At 39.1% G+C, this 18819-nt stretch overlaps 1 protein-coding gene across 1 annotated transcript in view; it reads right to left on the bottom strand.

The window, feature by feature from the left end:
• Positions 1-1502: 1502 nt before the first annotated feature.
• LOC111060553 (endoplasmic reticulum metallopeptidase 1) overlaps positions 1503-18819 on the bottom strand; it is an 84191-nt gene continuing 66874 nt past the window's right edge. The window contains exons 10-14 of the mRNA XM_039422166.1: positions 13792-13947; positions 12503-12708; positions 10101-10216; positions 6030-6206; positions 1503-2055 (exon numbers count right to left, since the gene is read on the bottom strand). Of these exons, the coding sequence (XP_039278100.1) occupies positions 1793-2055; positions 6030-6206; positions 10101-10216; positions 12503-12708; positions 13792-13947 (918 nt within the window). The 3' untranslated portion in view covers positions 1503-1792. The remainder of the gene's footprint in view (positions 2056-6029; positions 6207-10100; positions 10217-12502; positions 12709-13791; positions 13948-18819) is intronic.

Raw genomic sequence — 18819 nt, 5'->3', positions numbered from 1 at the left:
TCGCACCTAGGGCCGAAAATGAGACTTTTCCGGCTCGAAATCGGTTTTCAAGTCCGAGGCCATAGGCCGAGGACTAGAAAAGATTGAGAGCCGGAAAAACATTTTTCCCGTGGTGCGAACGCTATTTTTCGCCACACAGAAAAATGAACAATATATATATATATATATATATATATATATATATATATATATATATATATATATATGAGAATATTGTTTATTAAGCACTTCCGAAAGCAAAAGTGGAAAATCATAGCTCTAGCAAATCTGAGGTAATCTGAATATCAGGAAATTGTCCAAGCACTTCCGAAAGCAAAAGTGGAAGATCATAGCATAGCTCTAGCAAATCTGAGGTAATCTGAATATCAGGAAATTGTCCAAGTATTTTATTGTACAGGAAATTGTTCAATTATGTGGGAGGTTGAGTTTATACTTTTTTATTCTTTCAAATGACAATAAGATGATATTATTATAAATGTTTTAATTATTGAATAATAAACTCAAATAATGAAAAGTTTTTTGATCAGCTGTTTTAGCACACTTGAAATTTAGCGGCCGGAAAGAAACCTGTTCTGACGTCAGACAAGAGTCGTCTGCAAACAATGTCTTTCAGATCTACGTAGGGACTGGAAAACAGCTGCTTTCTGTGCAGTGTGGCGAAAACATTTAAACCAACAAACGTGAAGAAAGTGTTTATATTATTTAATAGAACATTGTTTTTTCAATCAAGGGGATGTTCCACTTTGAAAAATTTTATAAGAGCCATCAAACAGCGAATGATATATCAACATAAATAATCGAGTCTTTAGTTTGGTTGACGATGCTTACGAGTAGATATAGTTATATGAGAATAATACAGAGTGACACAGAATAACGGGAACTTTTAAAAACGCCATAAAACATTAGTGGGAAGGGAAAAAATGATTTTATTCAAAGTAAAGTTCAAGACTTGCGATTTGAGAATTATTAATGACATCTATCACTTTTCGACAATTACTTTCCAAGATGGCTTCCTCCTGCACGAATACACTCTTGAAATCTGTGTAGAGATTCCTGAACGATTGCTGCAGCATTTCAGCTGGGATATTGTTAATTTCATTTTGAAGTGTCTGTTATGATTCAACCACAGTTATTGGTCAAGTTGTGAAAACGTTTGATTTTAGTTAGCTCCACAAACAGAAAATCGCAGGTGGACAGATCATGGGACCAGGAAACGCATATGTTGCAGCGATCAATGAGGAATCGTCAACATAGATTTCAAGAGTGTATTCATGTAGGAGGAAGCCATCTTGAAGAAGTAATTGTCAAAAAGTGTTAGATGTTATTAATACTTCTTAAATGGCAAGTCTTGAACTTTACATTAGTTCGAATAAACTCATGTTTGCCCTTCCCACTTATGTTTTATGGCGTTTTTAAAAGTTCCCGTTATTCTGTGTCATCCTGCATAAACCAACCTATAAGAAACTTGTTTGTATTATTAAACAAAACATTGTTTTTGAATGCGGGAGTACCACATCAAAAAATATTCAACACATTTTACTAGAACCGTCATAGAACGAGTAATATAATATCAACATAAATAATCGAGTCTTCAGTTTGGTTGACGATGCTTACAACAATGACGAGTAGATTTTGATATAAATATATGAGAAAAATATAAACCAGCTGAAAAAACGTGTTTATATTAAAAAAAAACATTTTTTCAATCATGGTTCAAGTTCCACATTAACTCAACAAATTTTATAAGATACGTCATAGAACGAACAATATATCAACATAAATAATCGAGTCTTTAGTTTGGTTGATGATGCTCACGAAAACGATGAGTAGACAGAGATATAGGTGGGACAAATGGTACGTTCTGGGAGCACAGCTGTACTGTGAGTTGGGTCAAAAGACGTAGGACTTGTAGGAGGCCGTCCAACCGGAAGTGACCGTCCAGGGCGGAAACTGCGCGAGAAATCTGCGCAGTCGCACGGACGTCTGGTGGGCGCCGTGTATAAAATGGCCGCACAGTGCCACGTCTACCAGACTGCCTTGTTTGTCGGCGGGCACCTGCAATCACCAATTAATCAATCAAACCGGTTAGGTTAGGTTAGATTTCGTTAGGTTAGGTTAAATTTGGTTAGGTTAGGTTAGGTTAGATATGATTAGATTGGGTTTGGTTAGGTTAGGTTCTCACAGAACTAATGAATTAATTAAGCAATCGATCGATGGATGAATTTTCATTTCCCAAAGAACCAACACAAAATAAAAACGGAACGATACACATTAAAGACGACAGTTAATAACATGATCATTGAGAGTAGGCTTCAGTGAAACCAAATTTCAAATCTTACTATTGCAAACCTGTTAAATTCAGGACGATTATTTTTGCAGATGAGCCCACATAAGCTTTTTTCTTGTGCGTGGGTAAAGGAAAGTTTGAGGGTAAGATTATGAATTTGATGAGATGCCCAAACGTCATCCGAAGGGATTCGGCGGGATTCGAACCCGCGACCAAGTGGCGCTAGCAGACTGAACGGTGCAACGCCTTAGGTGCATTTTCGTTTGTGCGAAAACTTCCGCAGTTGACAAGCATTGTTGACATTCATATTGTCTAAATTTCAAGTGTGCTAAAACAGCTGATCAAAAAACTTTTCATTATTTGTGTTTATTATTCAAGAATCACACATTTCTAATAATATCAACATATTGCCATTTAAAAGTATAAAAAATATAAGCTCAGCCTGCCCCATTAAAATATAATTGAACATAATCTTCTAGGTTATGTAGACAAATTGAAATCAATCTACCCAATTTGAGATTCTATCCCTGTCGTGGTCGACGCGGCATTTACGCACAAACGAAAACCCAGCTTTAGTCGTCTCGGCTATCCTGGCCGGCAAACTATAACTAAATAATATCGATCTGTCTATATCAGTCTACAATGAGATTCACGTTATCAAGTCAGTTGGAAATGATAGGAAGGGGTAGTAGCCAGTTCTCTTTTTTCATCATCTTTATTTATATTTCTGTTGTTTAGTTATAGCTGTTATGCCTCATTTTATAGCTGTGATTCAAGTTATCCCAGTATATCTGATAAAAAATTAATTGTTTATTCTTGTTAGTAATATTAATCAATTATATCTCAATTGATATTCATCAAGAGAATAATCTTATCATGATTTCTTAATAAATATTCATAACAAGAGGGGATGCTAAGGATAGATCCACCTGGAGGCTTCTTGTTGGTGCGGCCAAATGCTGACATAGATGGCGCTGGGATGAAGTAAGTGATTGATATTTCATATTTTGGTAGGTGATGATATATCTACATAGCCAACAAGCAATTTGGTGCGGTGTTGGTGAAGGATCGTGCTATCTACTTTGTCTAATAACAGACAAGGATAGAGAGAAGTAGCACCGAATGAGGCAGCAGCGTTGCATCCAATTTTCCACTATAGTTTTTGTTCTAATTTAAAACGCTGCTGCTTCAGTCAGTGCTACCATAGAGAAACAATAGCATAAGTAGATATCCCATGGTATAATGTCGCAACTTTTACTGTTATCTCAAGCCGATAGTCCACGTAGTTCTTTCCCTTCAAGCTGTGTGACACTGGTAGTCTCTCATATTGTGCCGTTCATACACTCTCACCCCAACAAAACAGTAAAAATCGACAATAATCGACAGTAATCGGCTTGAGATAACAGTAAAAGTTGCGACATTATACCATGGGATATCTACTTACGCTAGTGTTTCTCTATGGTGCTACCTCCAGTTGTTATTTAACCTTCCGGTAGTCGCGCCCTTGTTCTAATTTCTACAACATCCAATTTTCCAAGTGTTATGTACTCTGTTTACTGTCAAAACATTTTAATTAATTGTATAATTACTATTTCCATCTCATTGGATTATTATATTATGCCTATGAACTTATTCCTACGCATGATTACCTTTTTGTAGCCCAATAAGGTACACCAAGAAAAGCCAACAATTCCGTGTTATTGGTTCGTTGGCAGTCTCTTTCCCTATCATATGCACTGTCGCGACTAAATGACACCTAAAGACTGAAACATTGCTCGGTTGATCAACTCAGTGAAGTGATGGAGAGAAAGTTTTGTCATTCACTGACACCACCCCATCCAATAGTTTTATTGAAGTTGTATATGAAACTGTTGTACTTTTTACAACAGCGCGACTGCCGGAAGGTTAACTCAGTGTTGTTAAGATTGACCCAATAATTCTAGGCTGAAATAACTATTTGCCAGTTGAATCTTAAGCCTCGTTTACACCAAAGTTATTAACAAAATGTTAATAACTTAATCCTAATAGATTCTATTAGATTGAACGGAACTTGACAAACACATATGTTCATCATGTGAATGTTAAGTTGTGTTCATATAATAGAAAATAGAATCTATAAGGATTATGTTATTAACATTTTGTTAATAACTTTGGTGTGAACGCAGCTTTAAGCTGCGGGCATACTTGAGCGCCATGGACACGCGCATTCCACTCTTCATCACCTGATGCTATGCTTCTTATATCATCACTAGCCGTCAGGCTCGCTTCGCTCGCCATATCCGTCTAGCCAGGGGGCTCCGCCACCTGGACCCCCGACTGGATCGTCCAAGAATGAGATCAGCAGGCTCGCTTCGCTCGCCTGCATTTTTCATTTTTACCATATTATATTAGGACATTCCAGTCGGGGGTCCAGACTAAACGTCTGGCTAAACAGATATGGCGAGCGAAGCGAGCCTGACGGCTAGTAATATGATATTCCCAGGATTGAAGTAGCAGTGCCCAATCAATTTTTCCGCGATAAATGCATTTAAATCTTCAACTTGGTGCCAACCTAACAAAAGCAACTCAACTTAATGCCAACCTGACAAAATTATCAATTCAGTTGCCAGTTAACAACTGTTTCGAAGAGGTACTCTATCTAGATTATAGTTCTATAGTAACATATGATATGGAAATTTCAATTCTAATTAAGAGATTGGGAGAAGAAGAATATACATGCTAAAAGACGAACTTTAAACCCTTAAAAACAACCCTTAGAGTTGAAATATTGCCAAAAGATTTCTTAGTGCGCCTCTAAAGGGCCAACTGAACATACCTACCAAATTTGAACATTTTTGGTCCGGTAGATTTTTAGTTATGCGAGTGAGTGAGTGAGTGAGTGAGTGAGTGAGTGAGTCAGTCAGTCAGTCAGTCAGTCAGTCAGTGAGTGAGTGCCATTTCGCTTTTATATATATAGATAAGAGTATTGTTTATGATGATGTAACAAGCGTAGTCGTACCAGACTTACATGTACCTTACTGCTTCTGTACAAATACAGGTAATAGTAGTTCTGTGAACAGTAGACCTCACGCAGTATTCTCATCCACAAGTACCTGATTGAAAATACAGCAATAGACTGGCTTCTCCACACATCTGTGTAATCACTTGTCAGCTGATTTTATGATGAATAATTCTATAGTCTGATTTTTACTCTAATATTGGCGTATGAAGGAGGCTCCTTTTTCCTTTTAGATTATCCTTGAAATGCAAAAATTTCCAGAAACCTTAAAAAGGAACATACCTGTCAATGAAAATCTATTACCGCGTTTCGCCGTAAATGCGCAACATATAAACATTCAAACGAGAAATGCCAAACCGTCGACTTGAATCTTAGACCTCACTTTGCTCGGTCAATAATCAGCTGATGAAAAATGAAATAAGCGTGTTCGTGGCGCTCAAGTCTGTAAGCAAATCTTAAAATAGATGGTATATTAGTCTAAAAGTAGAGTAAATATAGCACAGAAGATGGTATAGTACAGTATAGGGTGTTCATGTTCCAATTTTCAATGTTAACTCAAGCCGATGTAGTTTTCTTTTTCGTGAAGCTATGCGACGCTGATAATCTCGAATACTGTGTCGTGCTTACACTCTCACCCTAACAAAACAGTAATCGGCTTCAGTTAACAAGAAATCGGCTCGAAATTTGGAACATAAACTACCTATACCATGGGATATCTTCCTATGCTATCTTATAAGGTCTAACCTTGAAATCGATGTAGAATCGCCAGGGCTCGGGGGTCGCTGGCACACGAGTAGTAGACAAAGTATGTGTTGCGTCCGTGCCACTTGGGGCCGGCGAGTGGCTTGGATGCATCCACGCTCCAGCCAACCAGCTCCATGCCATCGCGTGGTGACACCAGCAGGGTCATGTGGTCTGGACCTGTAACCCAACCAACCAATCACAACACACTTACCAACTCACACTCCACACAAGCAACAGATTCAGAAATTGAAATAGCGACAGATTTCAAGGTATTCAAATTCAGTATTTTTTTTATCTTACACGCTCGCAAACAGACATCAGTTTTGTGAGTTTCAAGTTCTTTTGTAAGATTCTTTTGATATTCATATTAAAGTAATGCATCCATATTAATATTGAAAGAAAAGGACCAATGACAGTAGAGCTTTCCGAAGGACTCGCTGCCAAATTCAAGTCATAAGAATAAATTAATAGAACAGTAGATTTCAACTTTTATTGGTTAATAGCTAATTGCCGACCAGATAGCCGAGTTGACTAAGGCTCAACTCACACTTACGCGACTCAGGTCGAGAAGAGACTCGACTCTAGTGGTTCCAAATGGTGACACTCAGACCAGTCAATTCTAGTCTCCGCGACGTCACCATTTGAGTCGAGTCTCTTCTCGACCAGAGTCGCGTAAAGCATGGACGTTTGATCATCTCATAATTCCCTCGATCTAATGGCCAAACGTGTGGCTTCACCAACACTATAATTACATTCTTTTGCTCAATGTTTAAGCTTACATTTTACTAGAGATTGATAACAGTGTAACAACCGAAACTGGTATCTCAATTTGTTTTAGTAAATCAGTGGTATTTATAAAAAAAAAAACTAGCAAGTAGTCCGTGCTTTGCACTGGGGAAAATATGGTGATATCAAATGCAATGTCCAGGAAACGAAAACATCCATTAATATAATAATTATTCATTATTTTGTTAAAATTACGTGCATAATCTTCGTCAGAATTGAAAACCCTCAACAGTCACACGTGTTACTAATTACGCCACGGAATCACTTGGGGAAAGCTCGGTTTGGTTGGGATTTTATTGTTGCGTAAATTTTGAATCAAATTAGATAACTTATACAAATCATAACTTGAAAGTTTTGTATCAAATCTTGTGATAAAGGAGTGTTCATTCCTTTCTACAATATGTAGCGTATCATTTGAACCAATTGAAGTGATACAAAAGGAAAAAAAACTATTGTTTAGGCTACTGAAACTAATATTTGGGTATTATCATTGTTGATAACAAAAATGGAACCTCTTCTTCCCTTTCCGATTGGAAAGTAATTTTGTACCCCTTGTTATTCTGTGTTGTTGAGGTGGAAAGTATACTTTTCATTACAGTGAAACATAATGAAAAATCATTGAAAATCGTAATTAATACATTTCATTGATGTAGAATACATTTATTAATGCATTTTCATTGATTCAGTATTTTCAATACTGAATTAAAATTATTTGATTAATAAACATGGAAATAAGCCTATATCCAATCTCGGTAAATTCAGAATATATATTATATTAAAGCTTCTTCATATAAAATTGCAAAATCATCATTTCATTAGTTCATAAGTGATGATGCATCAATAGTGTATTTTCTATCCCATACATGTCTATGGCAATGTATTAACCTTACATTTAAGGTTAAAAAATATTTTTATTAATGTTTTTATTAATTAATTAATGAGCGTAACCAATATTTTTCAAGGAATTCTTCATCAGAAACAATTGAATGTAATCTGGAGATTAAGTAGTAATATCCTGCTCATTTCATAATTATCCTGCTCAAAATATGAGGAATTCACCTGCTTTGAATGTCTTGAAAAATTATGTTCTTATTGCCTATGATAGATTAAAAAAAGAAGGTAGGCTACATACTCAGCTAGGTTGACGTATAATAATATTAAGAAGCTGTACAGATGTGAATTGAAAATGGCTCAACTGAACCATAATGGCAAGTTTATTGAATCGGCTAACAATAAATGCTCAGTGGCTTGGAAAATTATTCGAAAAAAATCCAAGCCTGCTCAGTCTACTGTTACAACTGTATCCTCTGAAGAATTCAACCAATACTTTATCAGTGCTGTAGCAGAAATTCATAAAGTGATCGAGCCTTCAGCTGTTTCTGCTGAGGAGCTTCTGGTATCTTCCCCAAAAACGCAGGCTGTATTTGTATTAAAAGAAGTATCATGTGATCAAGTCTCTTAATAGTTTCTAGAATGAAGTCCTCCACTAGCAAAGATATTTATTCCCTTTCCAGCTCATTCATAAAACAAGTCATTGAATTTTATTTTACAGCCATTAACATCTTGTTTTAATGCCTGTATCAGAGAATCAGTTTTTCCATCAACACTTAAGCATTCTAGAACAGTGCCCATATACAAGAGGGGGGACAAAGATTCACCAGAAAACTTTAGGCCAATATCGGTACCACCCATCTTTAGTAAGATATTTGAATACATTATTGCCTCACAACTATATGAATTCTTTGAATCAAATGGTTTGTTCAGTGAAACTCAGTACGGATTTAGGAAAGGTAGGTCAACTATTGATGCTGTTAGTACCATTGTGGCTGACATTGAGAATGGTTTTAATGATAAGAATCACACAGGATTGGTTCTTTTCGATTTGACTAAAGGATTTGATGTGGTGGATCAAAACATTTTATTAAGTAAATTAGAATTTCTTGGTATCCAAAACAATGCTCTTAAACTATTAGAATCTTATTTACAGGGTCGTATCCAGACAGTATGTGTAAACTCAGAGTTTTCCAAGCCAATTGCTGTACCACATGGCGTTCTTCAGGGGTCCATTCTTGGGCCTCTACTTTTTCTGGTTATGATGAACGATATTGGGTTTAGCATTCGATCCAAGGTGGTATGCTATGCTGATGATTCATCATTAGTTACTGCTGATGTGGATCTCAGTGCTCTTGAACAAAAGATGTCCAGATGTCAGGGCGAGGCAGAAGCCTGGTTTAGGGCAAACCGTCTATTTTGAATACAACCAGACCCAGAAGCTAGTGCTTGGTTTGAGACAGATCAGTCAGAGTGCAAAAAGTGCTAAGCTTCTTGGCATTACACTAGATTATAAACTCACTTGGATACCTCATATAGAAAGTGTCTGCTCCAAACTTAGTAGGGTTATATATACCCTTCGAAGGCTCAGGGATTGTGTACCCGTACACTATTTAAGAATGTGCTATTTCGCTTTTTTCAGAGTGTCTTTATGTACGGATTGGTCTTGTGGGTTTGTGCCCCAGATGTGCAAAGAGTGTTCTTACTACAGAAAAAGGCTATAAGAATTATATCAGGTGCAGCGTATTTGGAGCATTGCAGGCCATTATTTATAAAGGAAAAAGTTATGACAGTTTACAGTATGGTAGCATTCAAACTCCTACTTCAAGTAAAGAAGGATATAGGATCATATAGATGCAGAGTTGACATCCACAGCCATAATACACGAAATAAGACAAAAATAGATGTACCTTACACAAGACTGAAAAAAGTATTAACTAGTCCTAATCATGTATCCTTGAAACTTTTTAATATTCTGCCAGACTCAGCCAGAAACTTGCCTTTAACAGTATTCCGACAAAAACTTGAAAACCTTCTCTTACAGTTCCCACTATACTCGCTTTCTGATTTCCTCCAGCTGCCAGTAGAGAATTATTTTTTTGGAAACCATACGTGATAGTACTCTGTAGTCTTTTATATTTTTTGGTGCTTATATTTAAATGATGCATTATGTACGTTGGATTGTTTTATTCTTGATATTATTGTTTTATTGCATATATGGAGGAAACCTTAATAGAGGTCTCCAATAGCATTGTTTGTGTCCTGAATGAATGAAACTTTTATTCTATTATTCTGTTATTTTATTATGATGTATTTATAATGTATATTTTGACGTTTCCGATAGCATTGTTTGTATGCACTAAAAGGAATAAAAATCATTCTTATTCTTATTCTTATCATTTATATCGAATTAATCACCAAAAACAAAGAAAAACTGTTGAAAAGGTTACTCACCCACAGCTTCGAATGTCAACCTATGGATATTTTGAGGCCTAACCTCTCTTTGGAGTAAAGTTAGTTCAGTCGGTATAGAAATAATCGGCGAAGGACCTGGTATCCAATGCGTTTGCCTAAAAACAAAAAACAGGCTACTTGTTATTTCAACACACTTTATAAAAATGCTAAAAAACAGGCTACTCAGTATTTCAACAAACTTTATAAAATTGCTAATTTCACAAGACTCAGAAAATTAATAATAGAATCATAACAGCGTTTGTCAATAGACACTTGGTGAGAATGGGTGATGAGAGGATTATAAAATAGAAGAAGAAAAAGAAGACCAAAAGAGATGGACAGATAATGTGGCGCGGGATTTGAGAACGCTTATAGTTCGCAACTGGAAAAAGCAGGCAGAGAATCGGGAGAGATGGAGAGGCTTTGTGAGGGAGGTCAAGGGTTGTAACGACCTGTAGAGCTGAGGAGTAAGTAATTGTTACATTTATCTCTAGCACAGTCCCTCATACTGTATTGGATTGTAGGATGGGGAGGAACAAGCTTCTCACACATCGAACCGCTCCTCAGGGTACAGAAGCTGATCATGAGGGTCATCAATCAGAAGCCACCACGCTAACCAGCTATTCAATGAGTTTGACGTGATGGATCCAAGACATCTTTACTCCAAGGAGATACTATGCAGATTACACAAGAAACCAACAACATTTCAAACCAGAAACCACAACCACAACACCACATACAGGAATCTTTTCATCACCAATGTTGCAAGGAAGGCACTATAGCCTACCAAAGACATTTAGCACCAAAATTATATAATCTACTTCCTGCAAACTGTTAACAGATTAATCATTCTAGAAAGTTCAAAACAATAGTACACAATTGGTTGATGAGCAAAGGAAGACAGAACATAGAAAACATTATTGCAAACAATAACTCATATTTTCAACTAATAACTTACTTAACACTTAGCCTACTAATATTACTAATCCGCACAAAAAAAACAAACAAACCCTACTCTAGAACATGGTACCATAGATAAACAATAGCTTGAGTAGATATCCCATGGTATAGGGCGTTTATGTCGCAACTTTTACTGTTATCTCAAGCCGATAGTCCACGTAGTTCTTTCCCTTGAAGTTGTGTGACACTGGTAGTCTCTCATATTGTGCCGTTCATACACTCTCACCCCAAAATCTACAATAATCGACAGTAATCGGCTTGGGATAACAGTAAAAGCTGCGACATAAACGCCCTATACCATGGGATATCTACTAACACTATTGTTTCTCTATGATGGTACGCCATAGTGGAGTAGGTCAATTTCCACACAGAAAACACTATAGTAGCCCAAGCGAAAATGGGTCTCTCAAGGCCACTGCAATGTTGCCACTGTTGTCCACCCCTCACTCGACCAGTCTATATACATTGACTACCTATATTTCTATACCCTGAAGATCGCTCTTTCCTTCTCATACCTTCCCTCTTCCTATTTTCCTTCACTACCTGTCACAAATTCTTTTGAGCACGTCAGGTTCAAAAGTTCTATTGTGTCATTCTTTGAAGTTAGAACAATAACCTCACCCGTTACCTCCTCCCCTCCACCGCTATCTTCTTCAACATTATGAAATGGAGGAATATTGTTATGTATAATTTATAACTCTTTCTTGAGTCATGACATCAAGAAATCCAATTTTATAATAATGATTAGATTTTTCTTTATAAATGCAACTATTGAGCTATTACTTCATAAAGGTTACTTGAAGACTTTTATAATAATGAATTGGAAGTGGAGTGATGTATTTTTTTATTTTATTCAATATTCTTGTAGTGTCCACTTCACTCTGCATTTTTCAATTTGCATGAATTCTCATTTGATCAATTCTCATTCAGACACCAGTACAGCTGTTAGAAAGTTATTTGTATTATATAATAATATATAATCATTATGTACAATACATTTGAAAAACTGTAAACTATATTGTCCTCGTCATAGTCAGCAACCCAGAGAAGACAAACAATACTCCTCACAAGAACAAATACTTCACTCTCCAACCCTCTCTCTCACACACATTCACTTTCTCTCTTACTAGTCACCCCTAGTACAAAGTGGCAACAGTGTTGGTAGAGACGGGTGGTGGTGTCAAGAGGAAATTTCGACCTTGAGAGACCCATTTTCGCTTGGGCAACTATAAACATGTAGAAGACACATTATAAGAAATTTCTGAAACTAACCATTGTATGTAATTGTAAACTATCTAATATTTTCTGCAATTGATGTAGTAATTTCAGTTTTTTTAGGAAATAAACATTTATTTACTTATCTAGATCTGTTCAAGCTTGCCTATTTGTGCAAAATAAAGGCATATTTATCATTATTAATTAGTGTTGTGACAGCTACTGACCATATGAACGTCATGACAGGTATGATGTAGGGCAGACCGCAGTAGAGTCGCTTGTCGCAGTCCTCGTCGATTACTTGCGCACGCGCCATCTCGGGCACCAGTGAGCTGACCGAACGAGGCGAGTTCACATCCAGGTTGATCACCCAGAAGCCAGCGCGTTGCTCCTCCACCTCCCCACCCACCCCATGGAACGTCCGCTCCACGTGCTGAAAACACAAAATAATCCGGTGTGGCGCACTCACACAACTTTCCTTGCCGTCATGAAAACTGATCACCAGACACTAGTGTTCACGCGCATCTCAAGTCTACTATTCAAAGATCTGAGCCAGCTGGTGACAGACAGGACAATAACGCTGGAGACACACGAGGTCTGCTATCTCTTCATAGTGAATCATTTAATAGAATTAACAGTTGCCAACAGTTTGCAATTGAATAATCACATTTTCTCGAATTTCGAGCTTATTTTCAATTTTAGGTGAAAATGTTACTGGACACTAATTGTAGAGATTTTCATGCTCAATATTTTCGACTTGAGATTCTATATTTAAATTGTATCTCAGCCTGATAATTGGGAATCTAATATTAAACTTTGCATAGATGGGGCGGAGCTCCTGAAATTTTTACAGATATGGGACTTGTAGCAGTTGATAGAGCTTATCAATGCCTATTTTAGGTATAAATTTGATAAAAATCGTTGGAGCCGTTTTCGAGAAAATCGCGAAACCCCCTGTTTTTGACAACTTTTTTTGCCATTTTAGCCGCCATCTTGAATCGCATTTGATCGAAATTGTTCGTGTTGGATCCTTATATTGCAAGGACCTCAAGTTGAAAATTTCAAGTCATTCCGTTAATTGGGAGATGAGATATCGTGTACACAGACACACATACACTCATACATACACATACAGATCAATACCCAAAAACACTTTTTTGGATTCAGGAGACCTTGAAACGTATAGAAATTTAGAAATTGGGGTACCTTAATTTTTTTCGGAAAGCAATACTTTCCTTACCATGGTAATTGGACAAGGAAAGTAATAATCACTGAATATTATACTGATACTAATAGTATATTATACTGTTATAAAACAGTATACTGTTATATACTGTTATTTACTTCAAACAATCAAGCATTCCTTTCAAAACATATCAATGAAATGAATAAAATCAAATCAAATAATATAGAGTAATTTGCAGGAGGCCAAGGTCCACATCGGACTGTAGCGCCAATGAATGTAAGAAAGAAACATAGAATGCATCTAACTATAGGTGGACTCCGAACCACTAACCAGTATCATATGCCTTTGCGGAGCCGGAGCCGCCGGATCGGACGAGTAGGGGAATCCGAGCGGAGTCAAGATCAACACCAAGATGGCTATGAAGAAAATGGCGCTCAGGAAACTCACCACTCGTTTTGGGATTTGGACTAGCAGTATACCAGGCACCTGCAAAATAAATTTATTACATCTGAAACTTCATACATTCGCTGGTTTATTTGAACAAGCATTACAATCACGGAAAGAGTCAGGAGGCGTCAGCTCTCATATTGTGTCCCATTTTGTGTCCCACGAAAGGTGGCACAACCGAAAGCCATGGATTTTACATGAAATCAGTGGCGCCATTTCACCAAACTGCTAGGGGGGGGGGCAAAAACCAAGCGGTATAAGGGGGGAGGAATACCCCCAAAGGATAGCGGGTCCTGGGTTTTTCCCCATAAATGTTACATTCGAAGATGTTTCAATATATGCTTCATTTGTCCAGTTTTTTACAAATGTGGTTAAAGTATCAATATAATAATACAAACACATACATTATTAGGCTAGTTATTAAATCATGAAATATTTATTAGAAATATAGGCCTACAGAGAGGCCCTAAAGTACGAATACACTGAAACAGATTTCTTAAAAATCATGGAAACAGTTATTTTTTTTACAATGACAATTTCATAGGGGATCATATTCTAATTGGAAAATAACTTTCATTTAGAGAGCAAAAGAAACATTAAGCTGTTCCCATAATTCTCACCAACTCTGTATATGTACATTTTTGATTGTCTGATTGTGCCCTTATTTTTGTTTTCACTGTGACATCTTGCAACTTGTTATTCTCACATTGAAATTTATGCAATAACTCACCTATTGTGCCCTGATCAATAATTGTACCCATTCTATATTTAAGCTTCAACTATACCACAGAGAAAAAAATATTCTTTATTACTCCATACCCGTAGCCATACTTTCAAGGCAATTTTGCTACATTGTTCATACTGTAGAAGGAATTATACTACTGCTGTTTAAAAACAGTATGAAATTCTAAGGATTCGCGTAGATAGACCCGCATTTTCATTATATATCCGATCCTTGGGAGGGCCTAGACCAACCGCCCCCCCCCCCTAAATGGCACCCCTGCATGAAATTGGCAAAATTGTCTCATATCGACCTTCCGAGATTTATTCATTTATTTTTTTTTCATTTTATTAATTCTTTATTCATTTATACAATAAGTACATTATCAATGAGAGGGAGAATAAGGTAACCTTGTGCTATTCTTCTCCCAAATTTAGATAACACATAGTCCGAAATAGGTTGAGTCTTGTAGTTTTTCAATTCATAAAATTTTCAATCCTCATGTATTTTCACAAAGTAGATTTTCAAATTTAGATGCTTCAAAACTAAACATAGAAGAAATATTTCACATTATTATAACTAAAATGACGGAAATATTCACTTATTAAAAATAGAATTTTGAAGAATTACCGAAAAACAAACTTAATTCTATGAGATCTATCGATTTTTCGATATTTGAAAAAAACGTAAATAAATTGGAAAATATCAGTATAAATTTAATTCTAAGGATATGGTTGGAGAGAGGAAGACATTTCAATTACATTCACATAATTTGTTATTTTTTTGACGTTTTTGAACTTTTTATGAGCGCTCAAAGTTGAAAAAAAGTACAAAAGTGCGTGTAGTCGAGTTCAAAGCCAAATTTCAAACAGTTTCGTGGGACACTCTGTATATTCAGATCCTAAATTTGGTCGAATAAAAGCGGATTCCCAAAGATCAATATTTAATTTGATAATCTTAAAAGCGAAATGGCACTCACTGACTAACTGACTGACTCACTCACTCACTCACTCGAACTAAAAATCTATCGGACCAAAAACGTTCAAATTTGGTAGGTATGTTCAGTTGGCCCTTTAGAGGCGCACTAAGAAATCTTTTGGCAATATTTTAACTCTTGATATGGCGGAAGGTGTGGCTCGTTCATCAATTGGGCTAGTCAGTCGGGTCGAGCGAGGGGTTTGTTACCACTGTCTGAAAAAATGGCTTTTGGTGGCCCTGCAAAGGGCCAAGTTTGTTGCTGGTGGCCCTGAAAAGGGACCAAGGCAGGCTAGAGTTTAGTAGTCGTCGACGGCGCGATACCACGCCGCGCGAGGGTCCCGGAGGTCCGTCTGGTGCGAGAGCAGCGGCAGTGGCTCAGTCAATGGTTCGCAGTCTCCCTCTGGTTTACCCGGGCTACGGAGCCGGGCGTAGTTGAGTCCTCATACACCTTGATGGTCTCGTTGTCACGGGTGATCCAGTAGACAGCTCCTTGGTTGTGGGCGACCGTAATGGTCCCTTCCATCTGGGTGCTAGGCCGCGTGGAATTTCTGAGCCTTGTTTGAGAGTTGATGATTCCGTGTGAGCACCTGTCGCCGATCTGGTAACGAGGCTGTGTCTCGGCTATCGGGTCTCCCTTCCTATGAGATAATTTTCTTGTTCAACACGGCTTCGCGTTGGATTGCGGTTAGCGTGTGTAGACGCTGGTTAATATGGTCTTTGTGCGGTTGAGTTGATTTTCGGGCCAGTGGCTCCATTCCCCTGGCCGTGGAAGGGTTTGGCCAAACAGGATTTGACTGGGGCTGTATCTTGTTGCCGTGTTCTGTCGATTTCGCAGGGTGAATAGCACGGATGGTTTGGTTCTCCCATTCTTGGTGTTGTTCTTGTAGGCGGATCCATAGTCCCTTCTTGAGTTCCTGGTTCCTTCTCTCGGTAGGGTTGGCTCGGGGGTGATAAATTGGCGTGGTGTAGTGTAAGACTCCCCATTTGAGGCAGAGTTCGTTCCATAGTTTCCCCGTAAACTGAGTGCCATGTCGGAGAGTAGGATTTTTGGGTATCCCCATCTGGAAACAGGTGCGTATCCATCGTGCGGCCAATCGTGTTGGCGTCGCCGTGAGGCAGCGGGTAGGCTTCTATCCACCTGGAGAAAGAATCAGTGATGACCAATATGAATCGATTTCTTCGCATGGAGAGTGGGTAGGGGCCCATCAGATCGAGACATACGGTTTCCCATGTCTAGTAGACCGTCGCGGTCGTTGCGTAGGTTCGTGATTCCGGTTGTACGCTTTTGAGCAGCTACACAGCAGGCAATTTTGTACGTACGCGGTTATCTGCGCCTTCATACAGGGCCTCCCATTAGATCATCGTCGTGATAGCGGAACAGTAGCCGGGTGCGAAAGTTGGGCGGTATGACTATTCGCCAACCGTCGCGTGTCTTCTTCTCCCAGAGTCGGTTGTGTAGGCGGTAACTGGTGAGGAATACTTGATCAGTTCCCAGTTGATCCTCCAACGGTCGGGGTTCGATCTCCATCCATCGTTGCACCTGCGCGTTGATCTGGTCGTCTGTGGCCTGTGCTTTCCGAATCTCTTCTAACAGTTCAGTTTCGGTTGCGATGCTTGCTAGCGTAGCGGGTTCACTGGTGACTGGCAGGATGTCGGGAGGCATGGTTCGTTCTAGTTGTTGACTGGTCTCCTCAACTTTTTCGTTGTCGGGTTGCCGTGACAGTACGTCGGCGAACTGATTCTCTTTACCCCAGGCAGTGTTCTAGGGTGAAGTAAAATTCTTGTAGGAGCAGGGCCCATCGAGTGAGTTTGGCACGGCTGTCCTTTGCAGTTTGTAACCAGGTAATCACCTTATTGTCGGTACAGAGTATGAATGGCCTGCCTTCCAGGTAAGGGCGATATTTGCTTTATTGCCCAGACAACCGCAAGGCACTCTTGTTCGTTACTGTGATACTGTTGTTCCGTGTGGTTCAGCTTGGCACTGGCGTATGCGATCACCTTATGGTCATTGTTGATTTCTTGGTATAGGACAGCCCCTATACCGACCTTGCTGGCGTCTGTCTGTAGGATGAAGGTCTTGGAGAAATCTGGTCGACAGAGTGGTTGGATGTTGGCGGTCAATGCTTGTAGGCGGCGGAAAGCTGTCTCTTCTGTTGGTGACCATTTCCATCGCGTCTTCGTGCTAAGTAGCTCAGACAGAGGCGCACAAACGTCAGCGGCGTTGGGTAAAAATTCTCGTAGCCAGCCGACTACTCCGAGAAATTCTCGCAGTTTCTTTCTGGTGGTGGGTGGTTGGGCAGAAGTCACAGCTAGGATAGCCTGCGGTTTTGCTTGGTTGCCCTCGGAGGTGATTATGTGACCGAGGTATTCAAGTTGCTTGCGGCCGATCTGGCAATTTGCTGCTGAGACAGAGAGATTGTATAGATTTAACCGTTCAAACACTTTGGCTAAGTGGAGTAAGTGTTCTTCCCAGGTATCTGAGTACACAATGATGTCGTCGAGATAAGCGTAGCAGAACTTGTCGACGTATCCACTCAGTACCTTGTTCATCATGGATTGGAAGCAGCTGGGTGCATTTCGTAGGCCGAAAGGCATGACCTTAAATTGTAGCTTTTCGCCGTAGGGAGTGGTGAAGGCCGTGTAAGGTCGAGACTGGGGTGCGAGTGGTACCTGCCAGTATCCCATCCGTAGGTCGAGTGAGCTGAATATTTTTGAAGTTCCCAGGCTTCGAATGACGTCCTGTAGGGTCATCTGCGGTGCCGTGGCTGGAACGGTGATGGAATTCAGCCATCGGTAATCGATGCAGAACCGTGATGTGCCGTCCTTCTTGGGGACAACGACGATTGGAGAGTTGTAAGGCGAATCACTGGCTTCTACCAGGTTGCGTTCCTTGAGGGCGGCAACTTCGGACTCGATAATTTGCAGTTTCTCCCGTGAGTATCGGTAAGGCCGCTGGCTGCGTATTTCTGAGCTGTTGAGTTGAATTGTCATGGTGGCGGCCGTGGTGATGGAGGGTGGCATCTGCTCCATGAACAATTTTGCATGTTGTTGCAGTAATACTGTTAACCGTCGGTGCTGGTCGCTGGGCGTGTCTTCTAGTAACTTGTCAACCAGGTGAGTGTCCATCTCTACTGAGACTGGTGGTTGCGCTATCCAGAAGATCGTGTCTCGCTGCGTCTTGCCGTAGATTAGCCTGTCTTGCTCAAAGTCAA

This window comes from Nilaparvata lugens, chromosome 2 (assembly GCF_014356525.2).
Source record: "Nilaparvata lugens isolate BPH chromosome 2, ASM1435652v1, whole genome shotgun sequence".
In the NCBI taxonomy this organism is placed as follows: Eukaryota; Metazoa; Arthropoda; class Insecta; order Hemiptera; family Delphacidae; genus Nilaparvata; species Nilaparvata lugens.
The sequence above is the reverse complement of the archived record's forward strand: the minus strand, read 5'-3'. Positions and strand labels throughout refer to the sequence as shown.